The 26,618-nt window shown below is 36.5% G+C and overlaps 1 protein-coding gene and 1 long non-coding RNA gene across 4 annotated transcripts in view; both read left to right on the top strand.

Annotated features, from left to right (window-relative positions):
* Positions 1-26,618, top strand: part of anks1b (ankyrin repeat and sterile alpha motif domain containing 1B) — a 248,589-nt gene that overhangs the window by 164,333 nt on the left and 57,638 nt on the right. For all 3 annotated transcript variants that reach the window (XM_065268491.2, XM_065268490.2, XM_073814739.1), the window contains 3 exons: positions 7,352-7,968; positions 17,278-17,353; positions 22,091-22,197. In XM_065268491.2, the coding sequence (XP_065124563.1) occupies positions 7,352-7,968; positions 17,278-17,353; positions 22,091-22,197 (800 nt within the window). The remainder of the gene's footprint in view (positions 1-7,351; positions 7,969-17,277; positions 17,354-22,090; positions 22,198-26,618) is intronic.
* On the top strand, positions 3,149-6,580 carry LOC135749819 (uncharacterized). Its single transcript, XR_010532490.2, has 5 exons — positions 3,149-3,440; positions 4,959-5,015; positions 5,157-5,220; positions 5,508-5,569; positions 5,729-6,580. It is a non-coding gene; the product is annotated as an uncharacterized lncRNA (long non-coding RNA).

Raw genomic sequence — 26,618 nt, 5'->3', positions numbered from 1 at the left:
ATCCTACTAAAGTTACGTTAGCCTACGTGTTTTATATAACTGTCTGCTTATAATAAACCCAAAGAAATGAAGAAATAATGATTAATAACAATTTATTATCTTTATTAATTAACATTACCATTCCGGAGTTGAACAACTTTGAACGGAGTTTCTTATAACGTTAATGATATTACAGTGGCCAGTCTTAACGGTGTTTGATATTCAGCTCGTCTTTATTTAATTATTTTATTTTGCCGAATGCGTAAAAACATCCATATCTGAATGAACAGGACTCAGGAAATACAATATACGCGCATTAGTAAGACCTTACGGCAGATCACGTTGGCCAAAACACGAAATGAACCGCGTTTTCAAAAGATATTGCGGGCAACTCAGACATTTGCATCCGGACGGGATTAAATTTCTCAGAGGACCTCTGAGTTAGGCAAAAAACAGTAGGTAAATTGCTCTGGAATTCTTACGGAGGTCGTCAGAGAAAAACACAGACCTGGCCGATTCGGACAGGATTAAAAACACAGAGGACCTCTGAGAAGCACGATTTTCTCAGAGGTCCCCCTGTAAAACTAATCCCGTCCGAATAGGGCTTATGTCTGTGTTTTTCTCTGACGACCTCCGTAAGAATTCCAGAGCAATTTTTACCTACTGTTTTTCACCGAACTCAGAGGTCCTCTGAGAAATGTAATTCCGTCCGGATGCAAATGTCGGTGTTTGCCCGCAATATCTTTTGAAAACACGGTTCATTTCGTGTTTTGGCCAACGTGATCTGCGGTAAAGTCTTACTAATGCGCGTATATTGTATTTTGTATGAATGTTTTTGCGCATTCGGCAAAATAAAATAATTAAATCAAGACGAGCTGAATATCAAACACTGTTAAGACTGGCCACTGTAATATCATTAACGTTATAAGAAACTCCGTTCAAAGTTGTTCAACTCCGGAATGGTAATGTTAATTAATAAAGATAATAAATTGTTATTAATCATTATTTCTTCATTTCTTTGTGTTTATTATAAGCAGACAGTTATATAAAACACGTAGGCTAACGTTACTTTAGTAGGATTTGTGTATTTTATTTTGATTTGTTAAAATTTAATTAATAAATTACATGTTCTGTCATAATTTCACATTTAAAGCAAAATTAAACATTACAAATACGCGTATCCAGAGCACGTGCTCTTCTGCAACGGCCAAATGCATGAAACAGACACTCCCATCTCTGGAATAGCCTGCATCATTTTAATCCCGTACGAATTGGTACATAAAATCACAGACGTCCTGGGGGACACGTTGAAACTCAAACGTCGTTTGGAAAACTAATCCCGTTCAAATAGTGCTAAAGTCACCAATGAAATACATTTTGGTAACACTTTACTTAAAGGGGTGTATAAGACTGACATGGCAACTTCATAATGACATGTCACATGCCACACAGTAAAAAATACTTTGCTGCCTTAAAAATTTTTGTTGAATCAACTCGGATTTACAAGTCATTTCAACTTACTATTATTTATCTTGACTAGAGATGAGTTGTTATAACTACAGGTTTTCTGAACTATATTTTATAAGTTGTGACAACATATTTCTGTTGACATGACTCATAAATCTGAGTTGATTTAACAAAAAATTTTAAGGCAGCAAAGTTTTTTTTACTGTCATGGTCTTGTCAGACCTTCCGTGCTAGATTGAGGTCTGAGTACATCTGACAGGACCATGACAGTATTATGTTCTGTGTGGGGGACATGTGGAGTCATATTGTGTGTGTGGCTTCCACGTGTTCCCAGTGTCTTGTCGCTGTCGTGATCTTGCCAGACCTTAGTATAGGTTCAGGTCTATGTTCTGAGGGCAAGGTCATGGCAGCATTGTGGTCTGTGTGGGAACACGTGTTTTTCACATTATGTATCTGTGTCACGTGTTCCCAGTGTCTCGTCACTTTTACCCTGCTCCCTTATGTACTCGTGTCTTACGTAATTAATTATGTTCACCTGTTCCCCATTTGATGTCGTGTCTTTATAATGCCCTCTTGTTCTCCGTCGTGTGCGCGTTCATTGTTGAAAACTCTGTATTCATGTGCTTCGTGTCGAGATCTGTTCCAGTTGTTTCTGTATTTGTGTTCCACCACAGTGTTATTATTTCATGTTCTGTTTACCCCCACGTGGGTTTGTTTTGTTCTGCTTTATTAAATACATAGTTTATTTTCATACATTCCTTGCGTTTGGGTTCGTCTTTAGTTTTCCTTATTCGGTGTTAAAACACACCGTGACATTTACAGTGCATGAACATGAAGGAGATTTTATGCAAGTTTAAAAACAGTAATTAAGTGTCATTCATTCAATTATGTCATTTTTAATGCAAAGATGACATTGTTTGAGATGTCTTTGTTATGACAACTTGACATTAACCAATACACCATAACTGACCACTTTTTTTTACCAGTGATACAAATTGAATTTTTCATTAAAATGTTATTAATACTCTGTCGAATAGATTATAACAGTGTCAGAAATATTTTTCTTGACCTCAACTACAGTGAAACAAATACAGTATAATTTGTCTTTAAAATGTCATTAAGTGTTAATACTCTGTCAAATAGTTTTATAACAGCATCATAAATATTCAGTTCATAAAGTTTCCTTCAGATGTAAAGGTGAGAAATAAAATCAATCATCCATACAATGATGATAATAATAATAATTAAAATTAAAAATATTTATTTTTTTGCATTTGGAGACAGATTCACCTAAAAATAAATGAAATAAAAATAAAAAGTTTGATAGTTGTTTAAGTCATGCAGCATTGGGAAAACAGTTAATTACATTCAATTAATTAATTAAACTAATTAAATGTTTTTTTGTTTTGTTTTTTCTTCTATTTCAGAAAATGTCAGAACTCTCTTTGTTAGAAAGAACAAGCTCTGTTTTAATGTATTGCATTTAATGATATTAACTAAAAAAAAACTATTTGTTTTGTAGTACATACAGAATTCTGATATCAAACCCCAGTCATGTTTGTTTATTAAATATCTGCATTTTAATGATCCCTTCAGCTACCACATGCATAAAAGTTTTGTAGTCTCAGCACTTTTTAACATGTTTTCCACATGCATTTCACACATTACATCTACAGTAGCTATATTATATTACACTGTTAGATGTCGCTGTAGATTTAGCAGCACTGTACTGTAAAAATCCACAGTACTATACTGTATGTGTACATTACAGTACAGTACTGCAGTTCATAATGCATTCTGGGTAAATTTGTTTGAGCGGGAAAATTTTACAGTATATTTTGGTCTTGATGTAACCTTGCTGTAGCCATTGCTGTAATGTGCCAGGTGTACTTGCAATAATCAGTGAAAGTGCGCCAACGTCAAATCACACAGACAGAGGGAGAGCACAACTCTTGGCTGCAGCTGAAGGAGGACGATTGATTTCTGTCAGTTCGGTAAGTTTGAAATATTTCTGTTTCATGAAAACTTAATTTTTAGTTTAAGAATGTTGTCAATAGTTTGTCACAATATTGTTTTAAACGTGCAATGAGAGAGAAAAACGGTCGCCAACAAAGTTTCAATCTCCCTCAGAAAGTAAGCTAACGTAAACGTTACACACAGATGTCTACCGCTGCTTTAACTCGCTTTACACCTTTTTAAATGAATATAGGGTTGTTTTAACTAAATTATGACGGTTTGGTGAGTTTATATTGTGTTGAAAGTGTGGTGACAATGAAACTATTTTTAACGAAATGGACAAAGACAACCCGCCAGCGCGGGCTTGCGGTCCCAGCATAACGGTCGTTGACGGCGTTTCATCCGTTCAGTTAGCGTCAGAGAAAAGTATGAAGTTCGACTGTTTGGTAAGGCTGACTCGTGGTTGTAAACAGATAGGACTTGACACGCCGTACACAGCATACTGTAGTACCGAACTCCTCCACAGAAGTGAAAACAAGAAACCTCATATTTAACTGGATACATGCATCGAACTCATCGCAGCTTTAACTTCGACCAAATATAATTCAGACCTGGGCTCATCTTAATATCGGATGAACGAAAGGGATTGCCGCGCTTATTGTTGTTGTTATTATATTACGGTAACTTATATCAGCAAAAGCAGAGAATATCTTCTCTTAAGCGTTTTACACGCCCAGTAAGTTGTCCAATACATTTTTATGGCATATTGTTTCCACCACTTCAGATGCATTACACGCTGTATATATAAGTTTCCAAAACACATCAAATCAATGCACGAAAAGAGAATGGGCTCCGCATTTACGTACCTTTGTCTTCTCGTCTCTGTCATCTGATCCTTCATCTCTTGATGTAAAAATAGTCCATTATAACATCGTGTAGGAAACTGGCATCACCAGGATTGCTCAGATTTAGGCGATCATGTTTATCTTTAAAGTGAGCAGCTAGCTACTAACTTGTTAAAAAACTTTGCGTGAAATAGTGTCACACCGCAGCCGTCCGGGTAAAACATTAAAGGGACAGTCTTTTTACCTTGTCACTATAAATCGCTATTTTCTGCACTAAACGAGACATTTTCAGAGATTTTCTGTAGACAAGATGTTATAGAATAATAATTTAAAAAAGACTTATTTAGATATTTATATATAATATATAATATATAATATAACAACTAATATATATATATATATATATTTGTTTTACAACTGACTTAACACTTACAGTAATGTTTTATTTGTTAGCATAGCATGATATTAGATTTAAACACTTAATACATTTTTAAATCAATCACTTTGTCTCTGCACAATGAACATTATCAAATATTATTAATGTTGTAAAATATATTGTTCATTGTTAGTTCATATTAGCTAAGGCATTACCAAATGTTAAGGAATAAACTCTTATAGTAAAGTGTTACTAAATTTTCTTTTACCATTTCCTTCACAATGTCTACTTATTTCTATGGCTAACAGATTTTGTAACATTTGTCTTTTTTACAGTCTTACCATTGCTTGTAAGCTGGATTGGGTAAGATGGATCATCTTTAAAGGCACCAGGCAAGTACATGATGTACAGTTACAAGTCATGTATTTTTTCGACTGCAATATTAAATGCTTTCACGTCACATGTAAAAGTACACAGGAATGTGCTGATCACTTTTTATTTGTAGTTTACATGAGTGTCATTGCACTTTTCAGGAGTTAAGGCAGATGTGGAGGCACAATGGGTGACACCAGACACACACCAAGCACATTATGTTCGGTAAGTTTGCACTTTACCACTACAGTTTCTTTAAATACCCATGTATACACTCATTCACAATTCCCACACACAACACTGTAACACGACCATACACAACATGTACACAATTGTCTTAGTTTGCCATGTAGAAATATACAAACAGAAATATTCAGACTTTGGTTATAAGAAATTTAATTTAATAATTGTATTTATTTAGCAGAGGTGTCCCTGGACTTTATTGACAAAAGATTTTGTTTTCAGAATAAAAAGTTGTGTCCAAATCAGTAACAATTTTACTTTCTGTTCAGGACATTCAATCATGACATGATCCATGTGGATGCTGTCCATTGAGGAAAGAGTTTGTTCCGAGGTAAGTGAATCTTCTGTATTTTAATGTAATTAGGTGTGGAACAGTAGAATAAGAGCAAAAGGTTTCAGAATAGGGGTAAATTCAAGGCTGAGTTAAATTTTTTAAGAATCTTTTTCTATCTTATATTTGTTGACTTAATGTTTATGATATTTCTAACAGGTTTCTGGATAGAATTAATTCCAAAGATGGGAAAAAATGCACATCCAGACAAGGAGCAAGCAAAAAGACAAGGAACTTGGTGCAGAGAAAAGCTGTGGCCATTAACCCCCATGTGAACAGCTTCATGCAGTCCCTGATTGAGTTCGAATGGACGACTTCAAAGTAAAGGCCACTGTGGTCTGTCTGCCAGTTTAATGCATTTATTTTTAGTGTTAAATGAAATTCAAGTAGAATATTTAAAACTATGGGCCAGTGTTCTTTTTACCACAGTGAAATGTTACCTTTTAGTCGATGATGGACTTTAAACTGAAAACTTCAAACTATGGAACAGTGTTCTATTTGCCAGAGTTAAATATGTTACAGCAGGGGTCTCCAAACTTGTTTATACTTGTTGATTTTATTTTATGTTACTTGATTATATGTTTATTATTGTTTAAAATCTTGTTTTAAATGTTTTGTTTCAATTAAATGTTTTTTTAAATAAAATTTTGATACAAACATTGCTTGGATTGCCTTTTAATTCATTATGTCATGTCAAGGATAGCATTTTTACCATATTAATAACTATAGATTTAAACCTAAATATCTAGCTATTTTATATAATATTATTGTATTAACTGTAATAAGTAATAAATAGTATTTATGGGTCAATATAGACATTACAGTAAATTACTGTAAAAATAGACTACTGTAATAAAATATTGTAAAATTACAGTACAGTACTGCTTTGTAACTATACAGTACTAGTTTGTGTACTGTAAAATGGTATTACAGTACAGTACTGTAAACCCAAAATACAGTAACTTACTGGCAACCGTGCTGCCAGTACCGTACTGTAAAAATACAGGGAAATCGTTAACAGTGTATATTACGTTACGTTACATTAAATTACATTATATTATATTATAAAAACAAAACTACACTGAAAAAATTATTTATTCAATTGTTTTAAGGTAAGTGGTTGCAAACAATTTATTTAAGCTATATTTAAACATTTTTTTTTCTAATGTATTTGTTTAAATGTAGCTTAAATAAATTGATTGTAACCACTTAAAAGAATGAGTAAATTGAATGAATCTTTTTTTTCAGTGTAACACTAGACCTATACTAAACAATTCCTTTTTTAAGAACCATTGAAAAGATCCAGATTTCTCTTGTATTCATCTAAACTTAAACAAACCTGTGACCTCACTGAACTCACAGTTGTCCTCAATCACACTACAGATCGCAAGGCGCCCGTGGACATGCATGCTTAAAAAAGCTTTTTAGTGAAGGGGTCCTGGACTTCTTTATATGGGGCCATCCAGGAGTCACCATGAGGGAAGAAATGGAGTACAATAGTGGGGTCTCTCACGCACCACGATTTTGCCTTTTCATTTGTAGCCTGTCTGAATATAGCTAGTCTGTGTCTTAACATATATACAAATACACAAGTGTTCTTCTTCTTCAACATCTACAGGAGAACACATTTGCTTCGCTGACACTGTTTTTATTTCTTTTGGACAGGGACACTTTCCAGACACTCAAGGTTTATTACAGTATATTCTGTGTGAGTTGTTTATGCAGTGTTCATGTGTGCTTATGTGTAGAAAGTAAGAAAGCCTTTTCCTCCTTATTTTGTAGATGAGGCAACACACCAGAAGGAGTGCATAGAAAAAGACGAACGAAGAAACAGCCACGTTCCAGAGCAGTTTGCCGGACTCCTTCACGGCTCCTCTCCTGCCTGCGAATCTCCGGACAACCCCTACCAGCTTTACAGCAGTGTCAGGAAATTCAGCGTTCCCGAGCCCCCCGTCCAACACGGGAATCTGCTCCGAGCGCCAGAGTACCCACCCCCCTTCCCTAGAACAGGCAGCGAGGCGTCTGCGCTTAAAACCCAGAGGGAACCCAAACCGCAGATAGTCTACAGGACTGTTTTTCACACCCGGGTCAACCAGACTCCAGTGACACCCAACGAACAGGACAAGCACGCGAGGAACGGGGAGGCCCAGAACAACAGCACAGGAGGCTCGAGCCCAGCCACCAACGCCACAGGCTACGAGGAAAGAGCCTGCACTTTAGGGAGGATGCGCTCCATCCCAAAAAACGTCTTGGACCTTCAGCTGTCCAGGAATTTCTCCAAATCAGACTCTAACCTTGTAGCCGTCTCTCCTATTGAGGAGGAGCAGTGGAGTTCAAGAGGACAGAACAGCCCAGAAAGACTGGAACGAACTCCCTCCTTTACGGCGGAGTGGGAGGAGGTAATAACGTTTTAATTACCAGCTAATTGCTGAATCATTTCCACTTAATTAATTCACTTACAGCAGTTTGACGGCGAGGTAACCAAGCTGACTAGCTTGAAAGGTTTGTTTTTTTCTGTGCCCCGTGAGTTTTTAATGTGTGGTGCAAAATCATGATCTGAACTTAATTCAATAAATACCAATTCTATAAATATTAAGTATTCATAATGATAGGCCCAAGATGCAATGTGTTCTTCCAGTTTTCAATGATGGGGATTTTTTTCGCTAGGGCAACTTTTATTTAGTGTAATGTGGCAATGAAAGCAGTCGGTCAGTTAATGGAGGGAATACCCTTTAGATTGTGACTCTTAATTAGGCAGAATATAAACTTCTAGGCCGACTCTCACAAAAAACAACTTTGGTTTATGTTTTTTCATGCTTATTTTAACTATGTTTGCCATTAATATTATAAAGATATTTGTATCACTTATAGTGCATTCACACCAGACGCAATTAAAGTGTTAAGAGCAAGTGATTTACGTTAAGTCAATGCAAAGACGAGATAAACATCGATGATGTGTTGTGCGCGAATGAGGCAGCACAGAAAAATTGAACTTTGGCGGATAGTGGCACAGCGTTAGGAGCTTGCCCTAGCAGTGACGTGATTATGACAAAATCATAGTCGCTGTATTTGCACACCTGGAGCTGTACGACACATCTTCATATTTTATTTGAAACCGGAATAAAAAGGATCTTGCTCGAAAGAAAGTGAGTGAGGAGGTTGGACAATCTGGTAAGTTGTAAAAAAGCTCTCAATTTGAGCTATATACACTCAAAAAAAGGATACTTTAAACGAACACAATTTTATTGTGGACAGTGGTTCCACACAACACAGTTAGTTTTTATTAACATTTAAAGGTTGTTTTCAGTCAATGCCAAATTCTTTTGTTGCAGCAACACAATTGAATAATAAATAACTAATGTGAAGTGGTAATGTTCAACAAAATTATCTTAGTTACTTATCCATAACTTAAGATTGTTACGTTTTCTGAACATGTGTTTAACTTGTACAAACTAATCAAATATTTTTTGCTTGTCCAAATCAAGAGTAGTTTATTCATACAACTCATTTACATTGTGGACAGTGGTTCCATCCAATTACTTTTATTTACTTTAACACAACAATTTCTATTTCAAGTTAAATCACACACAAAAATATACTTTTTGTAATAAACTCTATATAACATTCATTTTATTCATAAAAGATTCTCAGACACCAGTTCTTCAAGCCATGTTTATTGCACTTAAACTACAGATACCGTAAAGGATATACCGACAAATGAGATGCACTCATCAACTTGAAAAACTTGCAAAGTTTTTCAAGGACTTTGGATATTACAATGTAACCTTATAACAACATTACAATTTTTTACACTTACTGACAAATGAAATGCACGAAGCACCATTCAGGCAGTTTTTTCAAGCCCCCGGATACGTATAATTAAACAACAGTATTACACAACTGTAATGCTAACTGACAAAATAGGTTGCTCTCCATTCAGAGAGCTGGCACATGCGACTTTCAAAGATTTTTCAACAACTTTGGTATAATTTTAAGTTAAATGGTTATGTAAAAACATTATAAACGTTAACATTCCATGACAAATTAGATGCAGGACCATTTACGTACAGCCAAAGCTTTAAACAACTCTACATTAATCTAATTAAATAAAAACACACTGCAAAACTATCAAAATAAATTGACGACACTGCTTACTTCCTGAATGTTATTGTACTGCCATTTCAAAAACATGGCATTTACATAGGAATGTTTTAATATTTCATTTTTCAAAACATCTGCAAAAGGCTTGGTCTTCAGCGTCTGAACTTTATGAGATAGTTACTTCCCATCTAGCTCCAGAAACAACAACTGCAATACTTCAAAAGTGTACCTGAATTTGGGAAAGTAGCTCAAGTTCAGTTCATATTTCAGTCCCATCAGCATGGTTGTCGCATACACACTGTTGTTGAGGTCCGAGAACTCTTAATCCCTTTAATAACACTCCAACATCTGCTGGGCTGTCTTCGATGTCTGAACCATACATTTTTACAACAAGCACTCCCATCACCATCTTCTGGATCGCCTCCTGGGTACTGGGTGCATCTGTATCCTGCAGGTGAGAATGACAATGATAAAATTATTTTATGTTTGTTAATAATGTCAGAAAAATCTCATTTACCATTTAATGTTATTCAAAACCAACACATCACTTGATTCTGTAAAACTGAAGTATTTTAAGAACGGTCTCATATTCCATAATGTACAACAGCCAAAAAGTCAAAGAGGGCAAGTATTGTTTGCTTACCAACATTATTTAAAATATCTTGTTTTCTGCATTAGAAAGAAACTCCTAGGTTTGAAATACCATGAGTGGAGATGAGATAAAATAAAAAGTTATCCCAGGTGAAAAAGTACACGTCCATAATGTACTTAAAGTGCTCTATTTTCATGCACTAATTCTGTACGTAGTATACAAAAAACTCTTCTTTTGTACTACTTAAGATAATCTTAAACATCTTGTACATTGTTCACAATGTCAGTCTAAATCAGATTTTAGGGCATATCCGATTTGACAAACTCATTGTCCATATTGTGGATCACAACTGTTCTGTGCGTCCTGTAGCGTTCTGCCGTTTTCTGGATTATCTGCAATGTTTCTATGGCAATGACGTTGCGTTGGCACGACAATCTGCCTCAACATCTGACGTGTTTACGTTTTATGTGATGCAACAGCATGACATAACTGAAAAGCTACACAAATGCGATCAGAGCGGTCAGACTGACTTGGATTTCCAGAAATGCGATTTGAAAAGGATTTTAAACCACCCATGGATGTAGCCCGAAAAAGATTTGAAAAAACACTGATTTCATGTGGTTTTTGGCCGTTCACACATTCTAAATGTGATTGAATTGGAATTGATGGATTCGAATATGCACCAAAATCATATTTAGACTGACAGTGTGAACAAGGTATAATTGTACTTCCCTGTTCTATTATTGAGACACCATGAATATGAACTAAAATGTTCTAAAAATCTATTTTAAAAATGTATTTAGGTACCACTCGTACTAAACTTGAACCCATCTTTGTATGAAAGTTGGGTTCAAGTTTACAAGTTTTAACTAAATACATTTTTAATACAGAGATAGTATATTCAAAGCACATTTTAGTTCATAATTATGTTGTCTCAAAACAGCACAAATAAGTACACTTAGATAATCTTAAGAACATCTTAAAAAGTACTAAAGAATAAATTTTAGTATACCAAGTATAAATTAGTTTAAAATAGAGCACTGTAAGTACAATATGGAAGTGTACTACTTTTTCACCTGGGATACCACAACATTTCAATTCCTTGATAATACAGCAAAGTATATATATGCACATATACTTACCAAATACTCTTTAATTAGACTGGTCGGGTCTTCATTCAGGTAGACAAAGAAAGATCCGAGTCTGATCAATGTTGTCAGTCTAAATATGAAAATATCAAAATGTTATTAATTGTAGCATTCACAATATCAGGTAAACATTTACCTTTATTTTTAGATTATTATGCAAAATAAAGCATGTAAGTGGAAAACAACAACAAAAAGGGACACTTTAAACTGTACCTATGTTTCTTTTTTACAAGTTCCAGAAACTTTCTAATTCCAATTTCACCAGTGCAAAAAGAAGTTTTATTATAAGGTTTTAATGAGTGCAGTTCATCATACCCGTGTTGTGGAGACCAGCAGGTTTTTAATTCTCTGTCCATTGACGACTCCCTGTTTTGCATAGATCCTTATAAGCTTTGCAGAATATGGATTCATCTTCGCCAAGTATGTAGACACCAATGGGGCTGTTGTGATTCTTTTAAACTCTGCACAAATCTACAAAACAAAATAAATTATTGTTACCACAAAACCAATAAAGTTAAACATAAATGACTCAAAAACTTTTCACTCACCTCTTCCCTTCTGAAAAGAGCAGGTCATCTAGTTTTGAAATCTGCTATTGAAGGCGATTCCTTGACAACCTCATGTCTCCTGATAGAAAAGGTCTTGTCCATCAGCATTCATAATGTTTTCTTATTGTTCTTTTTAATTTCAGACAGAAGTATTAAACTGACTACTTCCAGTGTTTTGGATGTCTCCGTTTGTGGATGGTAAGGGCAGTAGTTCACCTCAGCATTGCATGTTTTTTTTATATATATATATATATATATGGTAAACAGCACTGGAAATTCCAGCTGGTTTGGGCTTGAGTAAATTTAATTTCACTTCATTACAGCCAATTTTTCTCAGTTTTGTTATATATTTGGCAAGACACACTTTTGCAACACAGTCAGAGCTTAATGATGTAGATGGGGTTGACAAAATACTGTGTCGCAGGATGAAAGTGAAAGAGCTGGTTATGAGCAGGTACTCCTTTTGAGAACTGTTCAGTTGTGGTGGGGGCAAGTTGTCACAATTACTTGGTGTTGTCAGGAATACCACCTTTAGTGTACTTTTGTCTTGAATTTCAGATGTGTACATGAGATTTAAAAACTAATTGCCCAAGTCAGAATCCATGAACTGCAGCCTTAAATGTCCTTGTAGATTACATTGTTTTTCTATTTCCTTTGACAGGTCCTTTGACTCACTGAAGTAGGAATGGCATACTGAAGGATCACCTTTTGTAACTTTTAGCCAGACTGGAGAAGTCATTGTGGTATGACTGTGGAAAACAAGTAAAATTTAGTTAATTATTTTTTTTAAATCAATTGTAAGTATGGTTTAAAAAAACATTAACTTATGAATTGTCCATTTAACAAAATAAAAGCATATTTTACAATATGCGTGGACTTGTCTTTTCAAAGTCACCAAACAAAGCACCAACCATATAACTCAAGCAATGGATAATCAATCATCAGCTAGCTAACTAAAATAGGCACTGACAGACTTTAACATACAATGCAGTTTACCTAAAAAATGTGTGATATGCTCTAGTTTAAATAATCTGTTTTAATAAAACACATCTGGCTTCAGTCATGAACAAAAGCATCACTTGCCTCATCACCATAAAAACGTTTGACCTCCTGTAATACTTCAGCAATGGAAACTACACCAGGCTTAAAATCACTCAGTGAATGCTGGTTGTGTTTTCTTTTTTTGTGTGATATAGAAGTCCCATTGACATTTGATTGGAAAACACAACCTGATAACATGCAAAATACCGTTTTACTCTTCTTTAAGTGACTGTTTATGTCAGCAAAGTATTCTTTTTCTGATGACAGTGCACTGCATGCCATGCACACAAATTACAAGTGAAAGTGGGCCTTTGTCGTCATGCAATATTACATCTGTAGCATAATTCCTACTTAAATGAACAAGTAGAGCATATAATCATGTCTTGAATATATCAATTAGAATATGTACTATGATATCTATGATAACCACCACAACGCACGTGCAGCAGTCTTTCATGTTTTAGTAATTTAGATCACAAATTTTACATTTCAACATAACTTACTTTAAGTATTCATTCAGAGTAACAAATAAAAATAAACTTTAAGAACCCCTTGAGAAAATGCTCTGACTAAACACAGGAAAATACGTTTCAAAAGCACTATTATCACCAGTAAAACAAGTTCAATGGCTAACGTTACCACCGGAACACGACGGAAAATCGAAGTTCAACTCACCACGAACACGTGAAGCAATCCGATCATTTTGAAACGCACAAATCACGCAGTTTACAACACTGCTGCTATCATAAAACACTAATAATGGCCCGAAATTGAACAACACGTTTAATACTGTTTAAACACGAGTACATCACGTGTAATACGGTTTAAACACGTCACACGACAGATCGCGTGAAGCACTCCATTACATTTGAAACGCACAAATCACACACTTTACCTCACTGCTGCACAAATGACGTGAAATCATCACCATCAAAAACAAACACCATCGCCTTAAACATAAAATAAAGTTGCCTCAACAATGTTTTAAGATGGATTGAAGAATAAACGTATTTAGTTTACTTACCACACCATCACCTGCGCGCCGTCTTCGTGGAAGTCGTTAAAATGACGTCACATCCTTTAGTTTGAAAAAAATTATTCTTCTTCTTCTTCTTTCTTTTTTACCGGCGGTTGGCAACCAGCTTAATGGAGCATTACCGCCCCCTCTGTTCCGGAATATGAACCTGATAATAGGTCTACTCTCTATCGCAAAAGTAAACCAATTACTTTAGTTTAAAGATAGGTAGTTAGGTAAACCAGAGTGAATAACAAATTGATTTAGCATAACACATTACACTTGTATTTTGTCTTAAAAATAAATGTGTATGTGTTAATGTAACTAAATATATTTGTGTATAATGAACAGTGCTACAAAACCCATTTTTTGAGTGTATATACATGTTGAGACTACCAGCTTTGTGAACGCACAGTACGACTACAGTTTTTAATGGCGAAGCATTTATTCTTCCCACAAGTATCACTTCATGGATTCAGTGAGTTTTTGAGTTTTTGTTGACATTTTAGTCATTACAATACTTAACCCTGGAGTATTGTTTTTTTTAGGTTCAAAGCATACGCATTGCGACAAAAAGCCATGTATCTCCTGGGCTACATATTACACTCTCCTGTACGCGCATGCGTGACCTACGTCTACAATTTACGCGGGCGTTTCAAAAATCTGCGCGGCGCATACATGTAAAATTGGACTATACTTCGGCCTTGAATTAAATTTGATTTGATTAACTTTATTAATCCCTGAAGGAAAATTCACATGCCAAAATAAGCTCACAACGCACAATAATAAATAGTATCAACATTTTAAAATTACCAATACAATTACAACAGTTTGTACACAATGACCTGAGAAACTACATTATACACAGCACCACATTAAATTAGTTTTGAGCAGGAAGCATAAGGCACACGTTACCTTTATCAATACACAATCAGATTTCTACAACAGTCATCTTGTATAGCATCGGTTATAAAATCTAATGGCTGTTAGAAAGACAATAGATTAGGTAGAGTAAACATTAGATTAGGAAGGTAAACACTTGATATTTAGCTTCTTTTACGGTTTAATGTTTGTTTGTTTTTGTTTTTTAGCTTAGATTTAAATCTATTTCCAATAAGATTTAGACGATAGATGTTGGGAAAGTGGGGATAATAGTGTCATAAAACATTTTAGCAAGATCAAAATAAAAAAAACTGATCAGTAAAAATGCATGAAGTGCTATCTTTTAATTTTTTTAATCTATATTAAAGATAGCAAAGTTATATTTTCACAGAATCGTCTTTACATAATGCACAATGATTATATGTAGAAAACCGTAAATCACAAAAAAATGACTTTAGCTTGGTTTTCATAGACTGGGTCAGTTTACTGCATCTTTTGTGAAATCTCTTTCAGGTCAGCACTTCTATTCACACACTGCCAGTTTTCAAAAGACCTTTCCACTTTATAAAAGAGATTCAACAGTCCATAAATTTAATGCGTCAAAGCATTTACTTCCTATCCTCACCCAGCTGTCTGGACTTCAGAAGTGAACATATATTAGAAATAACTGATCAAAGCCAAGAGAAGAGAGTTCTGCATCCGTTCATCTGAGCGCTCTTTATAGTAAAACTCAGTCCACTGAGAGACACTGAGGGCTGTTCTTTGAAGGCAGGTGTTCGCCTCTAAGGATGTGAAACGCCACTTTCTCCACTCCGAACATCACTGTCATCCTAATGAGGAGACATTCATCAAGAAACCCGTTGCACTCTCTCTACAAACTGACATAACAGAACTGATCTTGATGAATTACCTTCATCATTCCCATTTTTCACCCAGCTTTTAGCCAGTTTTTGGAAGATAATTACTGACATTTAGGAGAAACTGGTACTGAGGTTTTGAACATAACAGGAATAAGAAGAAGTCTATTGGGGAATGCCGCATTTAATGTATTTAAAAATAGGAATGAGAGCCTGGCATTATGCAAACATATGCAATTGCCCTGATGGCTGTTCTTAACCATTTCCCACCAGCGGGAAAATAGTTTTTTTTTTTTTTTGTTGCCAGCCAGCGCCAGCATTTTTTATGATTTTCACAAAAGTTTAATGCCTTCCAGAAAATGTTCTTCTTTAACTATATAAACATGCAATATATCAAATGAAAGAAGAGACTGTCTGCTTTCAAAAATGTTTCATCATACCTTCATTTGTTCTCTCTCAAATACGTGTAGGTTTCTTCAAATATACCAAATATTGAGAAAAAAACTGAGATACAGTGGGGAAAATAAATATTTGACACATCAGCATTTTTATCAGTGAGGGGATTTCTAAGTGGACTATTGACACAAAATTTCAACCAGAAGTAGCCATCAAGCCAAATATTGAATTCATACAAAGAAATCAGAACATTTAAGTATACAAGTTGAGTCATAATAAATAAAGTGAAATGACACAGATAATAAGCATTGAACACATGAAGAGAACAAGGTACCAAATGGCATAGAAAGCCAGGAGATCACATGAGGCAATCGCAAAATTAATCGCAACAAAGTTGATCGTACTTTTATTTAGCTCTAAAGTGTAGGAATAAAAAGAAGTGACTACTTGATCCTAAATGTGTAGTCGTTCTTTTTAGAGTCGCACTTTTCATGTGCAGTTAACCTCCTCTGTGTAGAAAATGTATGGTTTAAAATGTGACCGTCTCGACGTTATATTAGTAGAAATTTCTAGATTCATCTTCTTGGCACAACGCCAAAGTTCACACATGCTCACATATGAGGTAAAATTTAATGCAAAAATCTGTTCCTCCAATCATTTTATCTAAACATATTTTTTTAAATCATTATTGAACATTAAAATCAATCGTGTTGCTTTAGCTTATGTCATTTTTGTTGTTTATATACTTTATGGATTTAAAATGACATTAATTTCATAATGCAGTTGTTGTGCAAAATGCATTAATGCACAATTAAACAAGTCATTAAACAAAACTTAAATAAATAAAACATGTCATTTCTGTTTTAAATATGATACCAATATCATGTCATTATTCCGATGGAATATTTGATATGAAAGTGAGTCAACACTTTTATTTTGGAGTTTTTTTTGCATAAAGGCAGGGGCGCTCATATTGTTAGAAATGTAAGTCCCATGGAAAAGACTGAAAGCTCTATAATATAATTCGTTTGATGTATGTGTATGCACAAATTTCTGTGAACTGTGCACACTCTGCCCCCTTAAAAAAAATTGGTGCATGATGCCCTGAATTTCTCTTTCTCTCCACAGATTGACAAGATCATGAGCTCCATAGGTGCTGGAATTGGCACAGAGCTTGAGGAAGTTACAGGGGATCAAGATACAGGTGTGTGTGCGTTGATGCATATTATCAGTTTTCATACTACTCTTAACAGATATCCATCACTATAGGGGTCTGAGGCATAATATAAATGTCATCCAGCTTCTGTGAAGTTTGCAATGCTTTGAAACAAGACAGTTTGCTTTAGTAATGTCAAAGACCCGCTCATAGGCGACTAGGGAGCTTTCTGAGGCGTAACCATGGATACGGTACAATATTCTCTTTGTACGGTCCCTGTGCATTTGTTGTAGTTGTAATGAGAGCAGGGGGACAGGGAGTGGCTGGACGGTTCAGACCTCTAAACACTGATTATGGGACAGTTTTGTTCTTTACAGTGATGAAAAAGAACATTACACTGACTGGGGATTAGTTTGATGAGACTTTTTGGAAATAGAGGAAAAGTCTCCAGAGCCACTTGTTCTCCTCTTTTTTCATCCTTATTTTCTTCTTTTTACTTTCTCTCATGCCTTTTCAACTCTTGTCAAGCCCCACATGTCATGGCCTCTCGTAGCCTATTTTTGCCCCTCGTCTCCCCTTTTTCTCTCCTTTCACCTCTCACCTGTCATATGCTCTCTTTTCGTCTTTCCTCTTGCTTCTCTCTTTGTCCTTTCACTGTTTTTGTCATCTCTTTACTCCTTTCGCTCTCCACTTCTCCTCTCCCTTTGTTCATATTCTTGTCTCCTCTCCAGTCGCCTCTTCTCTTACCTCACCTGTGTTCTCCCGACTAGCTCTCCTCTCTGTTCCCATCATTTTTTTGTTTTGTCTCCTCACTTTCTCTTTAGCATCTCCACTCCTCATTTTTTCTTCCCTCCACTGCTTTTCTTTTTACCCAACTCCACTTCACCCCTCTCATCTAGCCTTTCATCTTCTCACATCTCCTTTTCACCCACCTCCTCTCCATTCCTCTTCTCTCCTTTATACTTCTCTTATCTCCTCACATCTCTTTTCACCCACCTCCTCTCAATTTCTCTTCACTCCTTTACACTCCTCTTATCTCCTCACATATCCTTTTCACCCACCTCCTTTCCATTTCTCTTCTCTCCTTTAGACTCCTCTTATCTACTAACATCTCTTTTTAACCCAGCTCCTCTCCTCTCCATTCCTCTTTTCTCCTTTATACTCCTCTTTTCTCCTAACATCTCTTTTCACCCACCTCCTCTCCATTCTTCTTCTCTCCTTTAGCCTCCTATTATCTGCTCACATCTACTTTTTTATCCACCACCTTTCCATTCCTCTTATCTCCTTTAGACTCCTCTTATCTCATTACATCTCTTTTTAGCCCACCTCCTCCCCATTCCTCTTCTCTTCTTTAGACTCCTCTTATCTACTAACATCTCTCTTTAACCCAACTCCTCTCCTCTCCATTCCTCTTTTCTCCTTTATACTCCTCTTTTCTCCTAACATCTCTTTTCACCCACCTCCTCTCCATTCATCTTCTCTCCTTTAGCCTCCTATTATCTGCTCACATCTACTTTTTTATCCACCACCTTTCCATTCCTCTTCTCTCCTTTAGACTCCTCTTATCTCATTACATCTCTTTTTAGCCCACCTCCTCCCCATTCCTCTTCTCTTCTTTAGACTCCTCTTATCTCATTACATCTCTTTTTAGCCCACCTCCTCCCCATTCCTCTTCTCTCATTTAGCCTCCTCTTATCTCCTCACATAACTTTTTCGCCCACCTCCACTACATTTCTCTTCTCTCCTTTAGACTCCTCTTACAGTATCTCCTAACAGCTCTTTTTAACCCGCATTCTCTCCTTTAGACTCCTCTTATCTCCTCACATCTCTTTTTAACGACCTCCTCTCCATTCAGCTTCTCTCCTTTAGACTCCTCTTATCTCCTAACATCTCCTTTTCACCCACCTCCTCTCCATTCCTCTTCTCTCCTTTATACTTCTCTTATCTCCTCACATCTCTTTTCACCCACCTCCTCTCAATTTCTCTTCACTCCTTTACACTCCTCTTATCTCCTCACATATCCTTTTCACCCACCTCCTTTCCATTTCTCTTCTCTCCTTTAGACTCCTCTTATCTACTAACATCTCTTTTTAACCCAGCTCCTCTCCTCTCCATTCCTCTTTTCTCCTTTATACTCCTCTTTTCTCCTAACATCTCTTTTCACCCACCTCCTCTCCATTCTTCTTCTCTCCTTTAGCCTCCTATTATCTGCTCACATCTACTTTTTTATCCACCACCTTTCCATTCCTCTTATCTCCTTTAGACTCCTCTTATCTCATTACATCTCTTTTTAGCCCACCTCCTCCCCATTCCTCTTCTCTTCTTTAGACTCCTCTTATCTACTAACATCTCTCTTTAACCCAACTCCTCTCCTCTCCATTCCTCTTTTCTCCTTTATACTCCTCTTTTCTCCTAACATCTCTTTTCACCCACCTCCTCTCCATTCATCTTCTCTCCTTTAGCCTCCTATTATCTGCTCACATCTACTTTTTTATCCACCACCTTTCCATTCCTCTTCTCTCCTTTAGACTCCTCTTATCTCATTACATCTCTTTTTAGCCCACCTCCTCCCCATTCCTCTTCTCTTCTTTAGACTCCTCTTATCTCATTACATCTCTTTTTAGCCCACCTCCTCCCCATTCCTCTTCTCTCATTTAGCCTCCTCTTATCTCCTCACATAACTTTTTCGCCCACCTCCACTACATTTCTCTTCTCTCCTTTAGACTCCTCTTACAGTATCTCCTAACAGCTCTTTTTAACCCGCATTCTCTCCTTTAGACTCCTCTTATCTCCTCACATCTCTTTTTAACGACCTCCTCTCCATTCAGCTTCTCTCCTTTAGACTCCTCTTATCTCCTAACATCTCTTTTTAACGACCTCCTCTCCATTCATCTTCTCTCCTGTAGACTCCTCTTATATCCTAACATCTCTTTTTAACCCACCTCCTCTCCATTCCTTCTCTCTCCTTTAGCCTTCTCTTATCTCCTCACATCTCCTTTTTGCCCACCTCCACTACATTTCTCTTCTCTCCTTTAGACTCCTCTTATCTCCTAATATCTCTTTTAACCCACATTCTCTCCTTTAGACTCCTCTTATCTCCTCACATCTCTTTTTAACACACCTCCTCTCAATTCAGCTTCTCTGCTTTAGACTCCTCTTATCTCCTAACATCTCTTTTTAACCCACCTCCTCTCAATTCATCTTCTCTCCTGTAGACTCCTCTTATCTCCTAACATCTATTTTTAACCCACCTTCTCTCCTTTAGACTCCTCTTATCCCTTCACATCTCTCTTTCACCCACCTCCTCTCATTACTCTTCTCTCCTTGAGCCTCCTCTTATCTCCTCACATCTCTTTTTAACCCACCACTCTCCATTCCTCTTCTCTCCTTTAACTTCTCCTCTTATCCCTTCATATATTTTTTTATCCACCTCCTTTCCATTCCTCTTCTCTCCTTTAGCTTCTCCTCTTATCCCCTAACATCTATTTTCACCCACCCCCTATCCATTTCTCTTCTTTCCTTTAGTCTTTTCTCTTATTTTCTCATCTCTTCTTTGTTTCTTTCTTTTTCCGTGTCATTCTTCCATTGTTTTCCTTTTCACCCACCTCCACTTTTCTCGTTTATGCTCTCCCCTCTCCTCTGCTTTCTTTTAGTTGATCTGATCTCCTCACCTTTAATCTGCCTCTTCCCCTCTAATTTCTTTTCTTCACTGCTCACTTTTTACTCACATCCTCTCCTCACCTTGTGTCTCCTCTCTGATCCTCTTCTTGACTTTAAACTCTCGTCTTGTCTCCTCACCTCTCCTTTTCACCTCCTTTAGCCTCACCTTTTCCTCCGCCTCTCCCTTCTCCTCTCCTCTTGTTTTGCCTTTCCTTATATCTCATCACCTCCCTTTTTTGTTCCTCCTCTCCTTGCATTTCTCCTCCTCTCCACTTTCATCTCCTCACCTCTACATTTCCTTCTGTCCCTGTTATCCCCTCTACTCTGCAGTGGTCTTTTGCTTTGCTGTCCACAGAAATCCCATTCCTCTTTCCGTTCCTCCAGTGCTCACAGACACCCACATACTGTGTGTGGGAGCAACAGCAGCTTCTGCACTCAGACAAAGAGGCTGGGGTTGATCTGATGGCTATTATCGCCAGTGTGAGGTACAGCTAGAGGAAAGAAGGGAGGGAGAGGGAGAACAGGACGCAGAAGCATACAAATGAGTGTGGGAGTGCTGGAGAAACGAAATCTACCAAGCAAACTGCACACTGTTGTTCCTCTCTCTCCTCTCTCTCCCTCTCTCTCTCTCTATCTCGCTCTCTCACACACACATGCTTGCTCGCTTTCGCAAACACGCACATGCCTGCGCTCACACACGTTGAGACACAGGTTGAGCAGCGCGGCGGCTGTTAGCGATCGCGCATCTCTCTTTACCCTCGTTTGTGGATGTAATTTGGAGCTTATAAGAATGTCGACCTTCACAGCCAGCGTATTTCTCCACCAGCATGGACCCTAACGTTCACTCTTAAGAGAGGAAGCCCTCTCCTTTTCGTTTTTTCGTCTTTCTCTCTTTCTCAACTGTTTTTGAAGCATCATTTACTTGTTTACCCCCCTGCAGTCACTTTACTACCTCTCTCTCTTTCGCTCGCATCCTCCGTCTCTCTGCGAGCATGGCGGGTTCGTTTGACAGCCACATCGCGAGGAACATGATGTGGCAGTGCCAGCTCTCGCAGCCAGACTGCCGCTGTTACAGGGTGGACGGCTACTCACTTCTGAAACGCCTCCCTCTGCATCCTCTCATAGGTCCCCGTTGCCCCGTCCAATCTGTGGGACAGTGGCTGGACAACATCGGCCTGGTGCAGTATGAAAACCACCTGCTGTCTAACGGCTTCGACAATGTTCAGTTCATGGTGAGTGTCTTCCTTACACTTTCAGAAATGATCTTAATTTTTATTATTCACCTTAGTTTTGGGTATGCATGAATACTTTGTTTTAAGGTGATCTGTTTTGTTATTATGTAATGTCCATGGTTTGTTTCATTTTGGGTTCAAATTTTGTTGTGGAGGTGTGAGGCTGTTTTGCAGTTAGGTTACTGTTTGAAAAATGCAGGATCCATAATAAACAAAACATTTTTTAAGTTGAATTACTTGCATGTATTTGTTATGTTGACATTTGATCTTAAATGCTTGCTGTATATGATCGTTTCAAGTCAAAATGTTTGAAAACACCTGTGGCTGCTCGATGAGGGAGATATTTTATAAATCTATCGAAATACATGAATAGTATGAGAATATCTTGTGTCGTAGATATTTAAAGTGTTGTGATGTTCTCACCATGCTGCATGGGTGCTTATTGATACAGCTTTGCATTCCGGCACGTGGTCAACGTCATTTCTCTGACAATGCAGAAAACATGTCCACCGTGGGTGTGTTCAGATGCATGCATGCCTTTGGCTGGTATGTGTGTGTTTCAGGGTTTGGAGGAGGAGTCCGTCTTAACCAAGATACAGAGGCGAAACAGAAATGTGTCAGTCGATGCTGCCCAAACATTTATGATTACAGTAAATAATCCTGCAGACTGTTTACACTTTGGGATAAAATCCATCACTGAAGGCAGAATAGGTACCTTTAAAAAGATATGGTTGGAAGATCAGGGTCTAGGGTTAATTCACTTTAATTGTTGCTTAATTTGCTTAATATTTTTCTGTAGATTATCATGAAAAGTTTATGGTGGATGATGTGATTCAAGATTTTTATTGTAATGTGTACATAGGCACAATGAAATTCTTATTTTGCTTTTACCTCATTAGAACACAAAAACAAATACTTAAAATTTAAAAGGCAAAAAGTAAATAAATTGCAATTAAGAAGTAAAATCATCAATAAAAAGTTTAGAATAAAAAGTAAAAACCCCTAAATAATGCAAACAATTTACCATGTAAGAGAACCGGTATTAAATGGAAACATTTATGTAACAATTTTGTAACATTTTAGTGCAACACTGTAGTGCAATTATGCAAATATGTGACAGTATTTTTAAAGTGATAAGTGGAGATAAAGTGAAATATAGTAGTGTAACTGTACTAAAGCTTCCTAGTCCAGTGAATATGAAGTTGGGTAAAAAGTCAACTTGCTGTGATACTGGTCTAACTAGTGGACAATGCTGACCAGCAACACAACTTAACTGGTGAGACTGACCAACCAGCATGGCCTTTCTGATGAAACTGGCTAAACATGGAAATCTTGTTAACAAACCGGGCAGACAAGCAGAACGTTACCAGCTACTGTATGCTGGTCAGCAAACTAAAGTAAAACTTTAGTAAACTAAAACTGGATTAAAATGCAAATTAATAAGTGACCCAATGATGTTAAAGTGGTCAAAACAAACATGGCAGTATTTTTTATGAATATACTGTCTTGTGCAGTCTGAACATCCTCAAAATAGTTGAAAAGCAAAACTTTATAAAGTTCTGTGCGTTTTATGCTTAAATGAAGAAAAAAGTATTACTATTTGCCAATAGAACGAATAAATTGTCATATTTTCTAAGATGTTTTAGTTTGTTGACCTCACATTTGGTATTTTTTTGTAAATATAAATGTTTAAAGGATAGGTAAATGTTATTTCTGAAAAAAAAAACATTAAATATTTTATTTTGCAATGCCATGTACAGTATTTACACTGTTAAGCGGTCACTACATTACTCTTCAAAAAGGTCCTAAGATTGACCATTTAGGTACAGATATGTATACATGTACATTTGATACCCATACAGTAAGTACCTTTGAGGTACTACCATGAACGTTTTAGATGCAAAGGTGTAGTTTTTCAAAGGGTACCGCCCCAGTGACAGATAGGGACCACTTTTTTTGAAAGTGTAAAATATTATGTAAACTTGATATGTTATCCTGGACCACAACACCAATCATAAGAGTAATTTTGTACAACCAAAAGCTGACTAAATAAGCTTTCCACTGATGTATGGTTTGTTGAAATAGGACAATATTTGGCCAGTATGCAATAAAATCTGGAATCTGAGGGTGCAAAAAAATCTAAATAATAAAAAAATTGACTTTAAAAAAGTTTTGATATATTTATGGTATGATCTTTACATAATATCCTGATGGTTTTTGGCAATAATTTTGATGTACAATGTATTTTTGGCGTTTGCTACATATTTATTCATGCTATTCAAGGTTTTGTGGTGCAGGGTCACATATTCCAATATCAAGGTAACTATCATTTCACTTTGCAATCTTGCAAAACATTTTCTAAGTAAATGCTGTGACATGTAAGCTGTCTTTCTCATTTACAGTGCATTATGTATGGCTTTGAGCATTTAGATGTCTAATTAATTTGTTGCTAAATGAAAAGGTTTTGCAGCAACTCATTTTGCAATTGATCAGCTGCCCTTTAGAAACACATTTGTCTCTACAACTTTAATAGTGATGAGCTTTATCATACATCACGTGCATTCAGTTACTTAAAACAAGCACAGATTTATGCAAAATGTATTGTGTATACAGATTTTGCAAACAGCTTTGAAGTTCTGGACCGAATGACTAGAGCTTTGATCAAAAACATATACATTAAATCTAAATAAAACGGATGAAATCCAGTAGCACATGCACACGGTTGTGTATGTAATGAGTCGCTTAGAGAGTGTTTAGTTGCTGATGCGGATAACCATCCCCCAGCTCTGACCCGCATCCATCTCTGCGGTTGCCGAGGCAACAGCAGAGAGAAAGAGCACAGGGTATTTTAGCTATAGAAATTTCAAAAATGTGCATTTTCTTCCTGACTGTTGTCATGGAAATGGATTACTCTGTGTCCCTGCGGAGCGTTCTTATCAGTTTTAATAGTGTTAAAAACCTCCAGAAGTCAGCGCTGATTTGTCAACACCTGCCGTAATGGCAGCATTGACAATTTCGCCTAAGAGCAATTAAAAATCTTGAACGTGACCTTATCTGAGTGCTGAAAAATATGATTGCGCTCACTAGGAGGAAAATGAGAAAACTTTTCCTCGATGCAATAAGAAAAATTCCTTTACACATACACAAAGATAACGTGTGTGTTTTCTGTACCACTAGCCTCTCCAAATTGAAAAACTACCCATCTGCTGAAACAGTATTATAACAGTAAGTCTTCTGATAGCTTTGTGTGAGAGTCAGATCTGTTCATTAAATTAGCAGCTCTGACTCATAAAACAATTTGTTGATTATGAATCAGACTAATTCAGTTTCGAGTTAAACTCGATGAGTTTATAATCCCATCACAGTGGTTCACAAGTTAATAGGTTGGACGATGAATAGTAAATAAAACATGAGTCTGATCTACTGGTATAGTTTTCTTTTGTGTTACTTGTTGTACTCATTGCAAATTTTTATAGCTTTTAGGTACAAACAAGAAATGTACAGAGCATGTGCAAAAAAACGAACAACAAAAAATTACCAATTAACAATCAGATGTTACATAGTTCTTTAATCTTCCCAACATAAATTAATGCATTGTTAAACATTCATAAAGGCTGTCATTCTGGAGAGGACCAAGCTGTCTATCTGTTCGTTCTCAGTAACACGCTTGGACCTCTGCAACCAAAAATGTTGGCTTGTGTCAAATATGGATATGCATGGGTTTATTTATACCTTAATGGGTATGTTGGTCCAAACCATGAGTTAAAACAACCCAAGAGTGTACTATTTGCAGCCATTGTTCTGTAGTAGGTGGGTACTTGTTGTGCTTTTCAGGGCTCTAGACTGCGACCAGGATGGTCGTAAATGCAATTTATTTTTAATAATGTGATAGTTAAAATTTTTAAGGGCTTTTAGAGTGCACAATGTTCAGGTTATTTTGGTACCTGGCCCGCACATGTACTTTGTGCTTGGGTATACATCATTCTGCAATCGTCTCTCGCACACGTGTCCGCACAACTTTTAAAGTAAACTTAAAAGGGATAGTTCGGCCAAAAATTATATTAAATATTATTTACTCACCCCGAAGTCGACCAATATGCATATGTCCATCATTTTTTAGACAAACACATTTTTTTAGTTATTTTAAATATATATTTAGTTATTTAAAAATTTCTTTCTTTTTTTTTTAATTGTTTGACTCTGTGGACCCTGTACCGGGTCCAGAATTATCTTATTTTGACTTAATATAAAATATTCCTTTAATTTTTAATGGTCTGTCATGGACCCAGTACCACATATGAGATACTGTTTGAAAGCTTAGACTCTCTACTTTCTGCAGATATGCATCACTTTAAGATATGTTTTACTGTAAGAAAGTTATTTACACTTAATTTACACTATCACCCCCCCGACAATTTATT

Source organism: Paramisgurnus dabryanus, chromosome 1 (assembly GCF_030506205.2).
Source record: "Paramisgurnus dabryanus chromosome 1, PD_genome_1.1, whole genome shotgun sequence".
NCBI lineage: Eukaryota > Metazoa > Chordata > Actinopteri > Cypriniformes > Cobitidae > Paramisgurnus > Paramisgurnus dabryanus.
The sequence above is the reverse complement of the archived record's forward strand: the minus strand, read 5'-3'. Positions and strand labels throughout refer to the sequence as shown.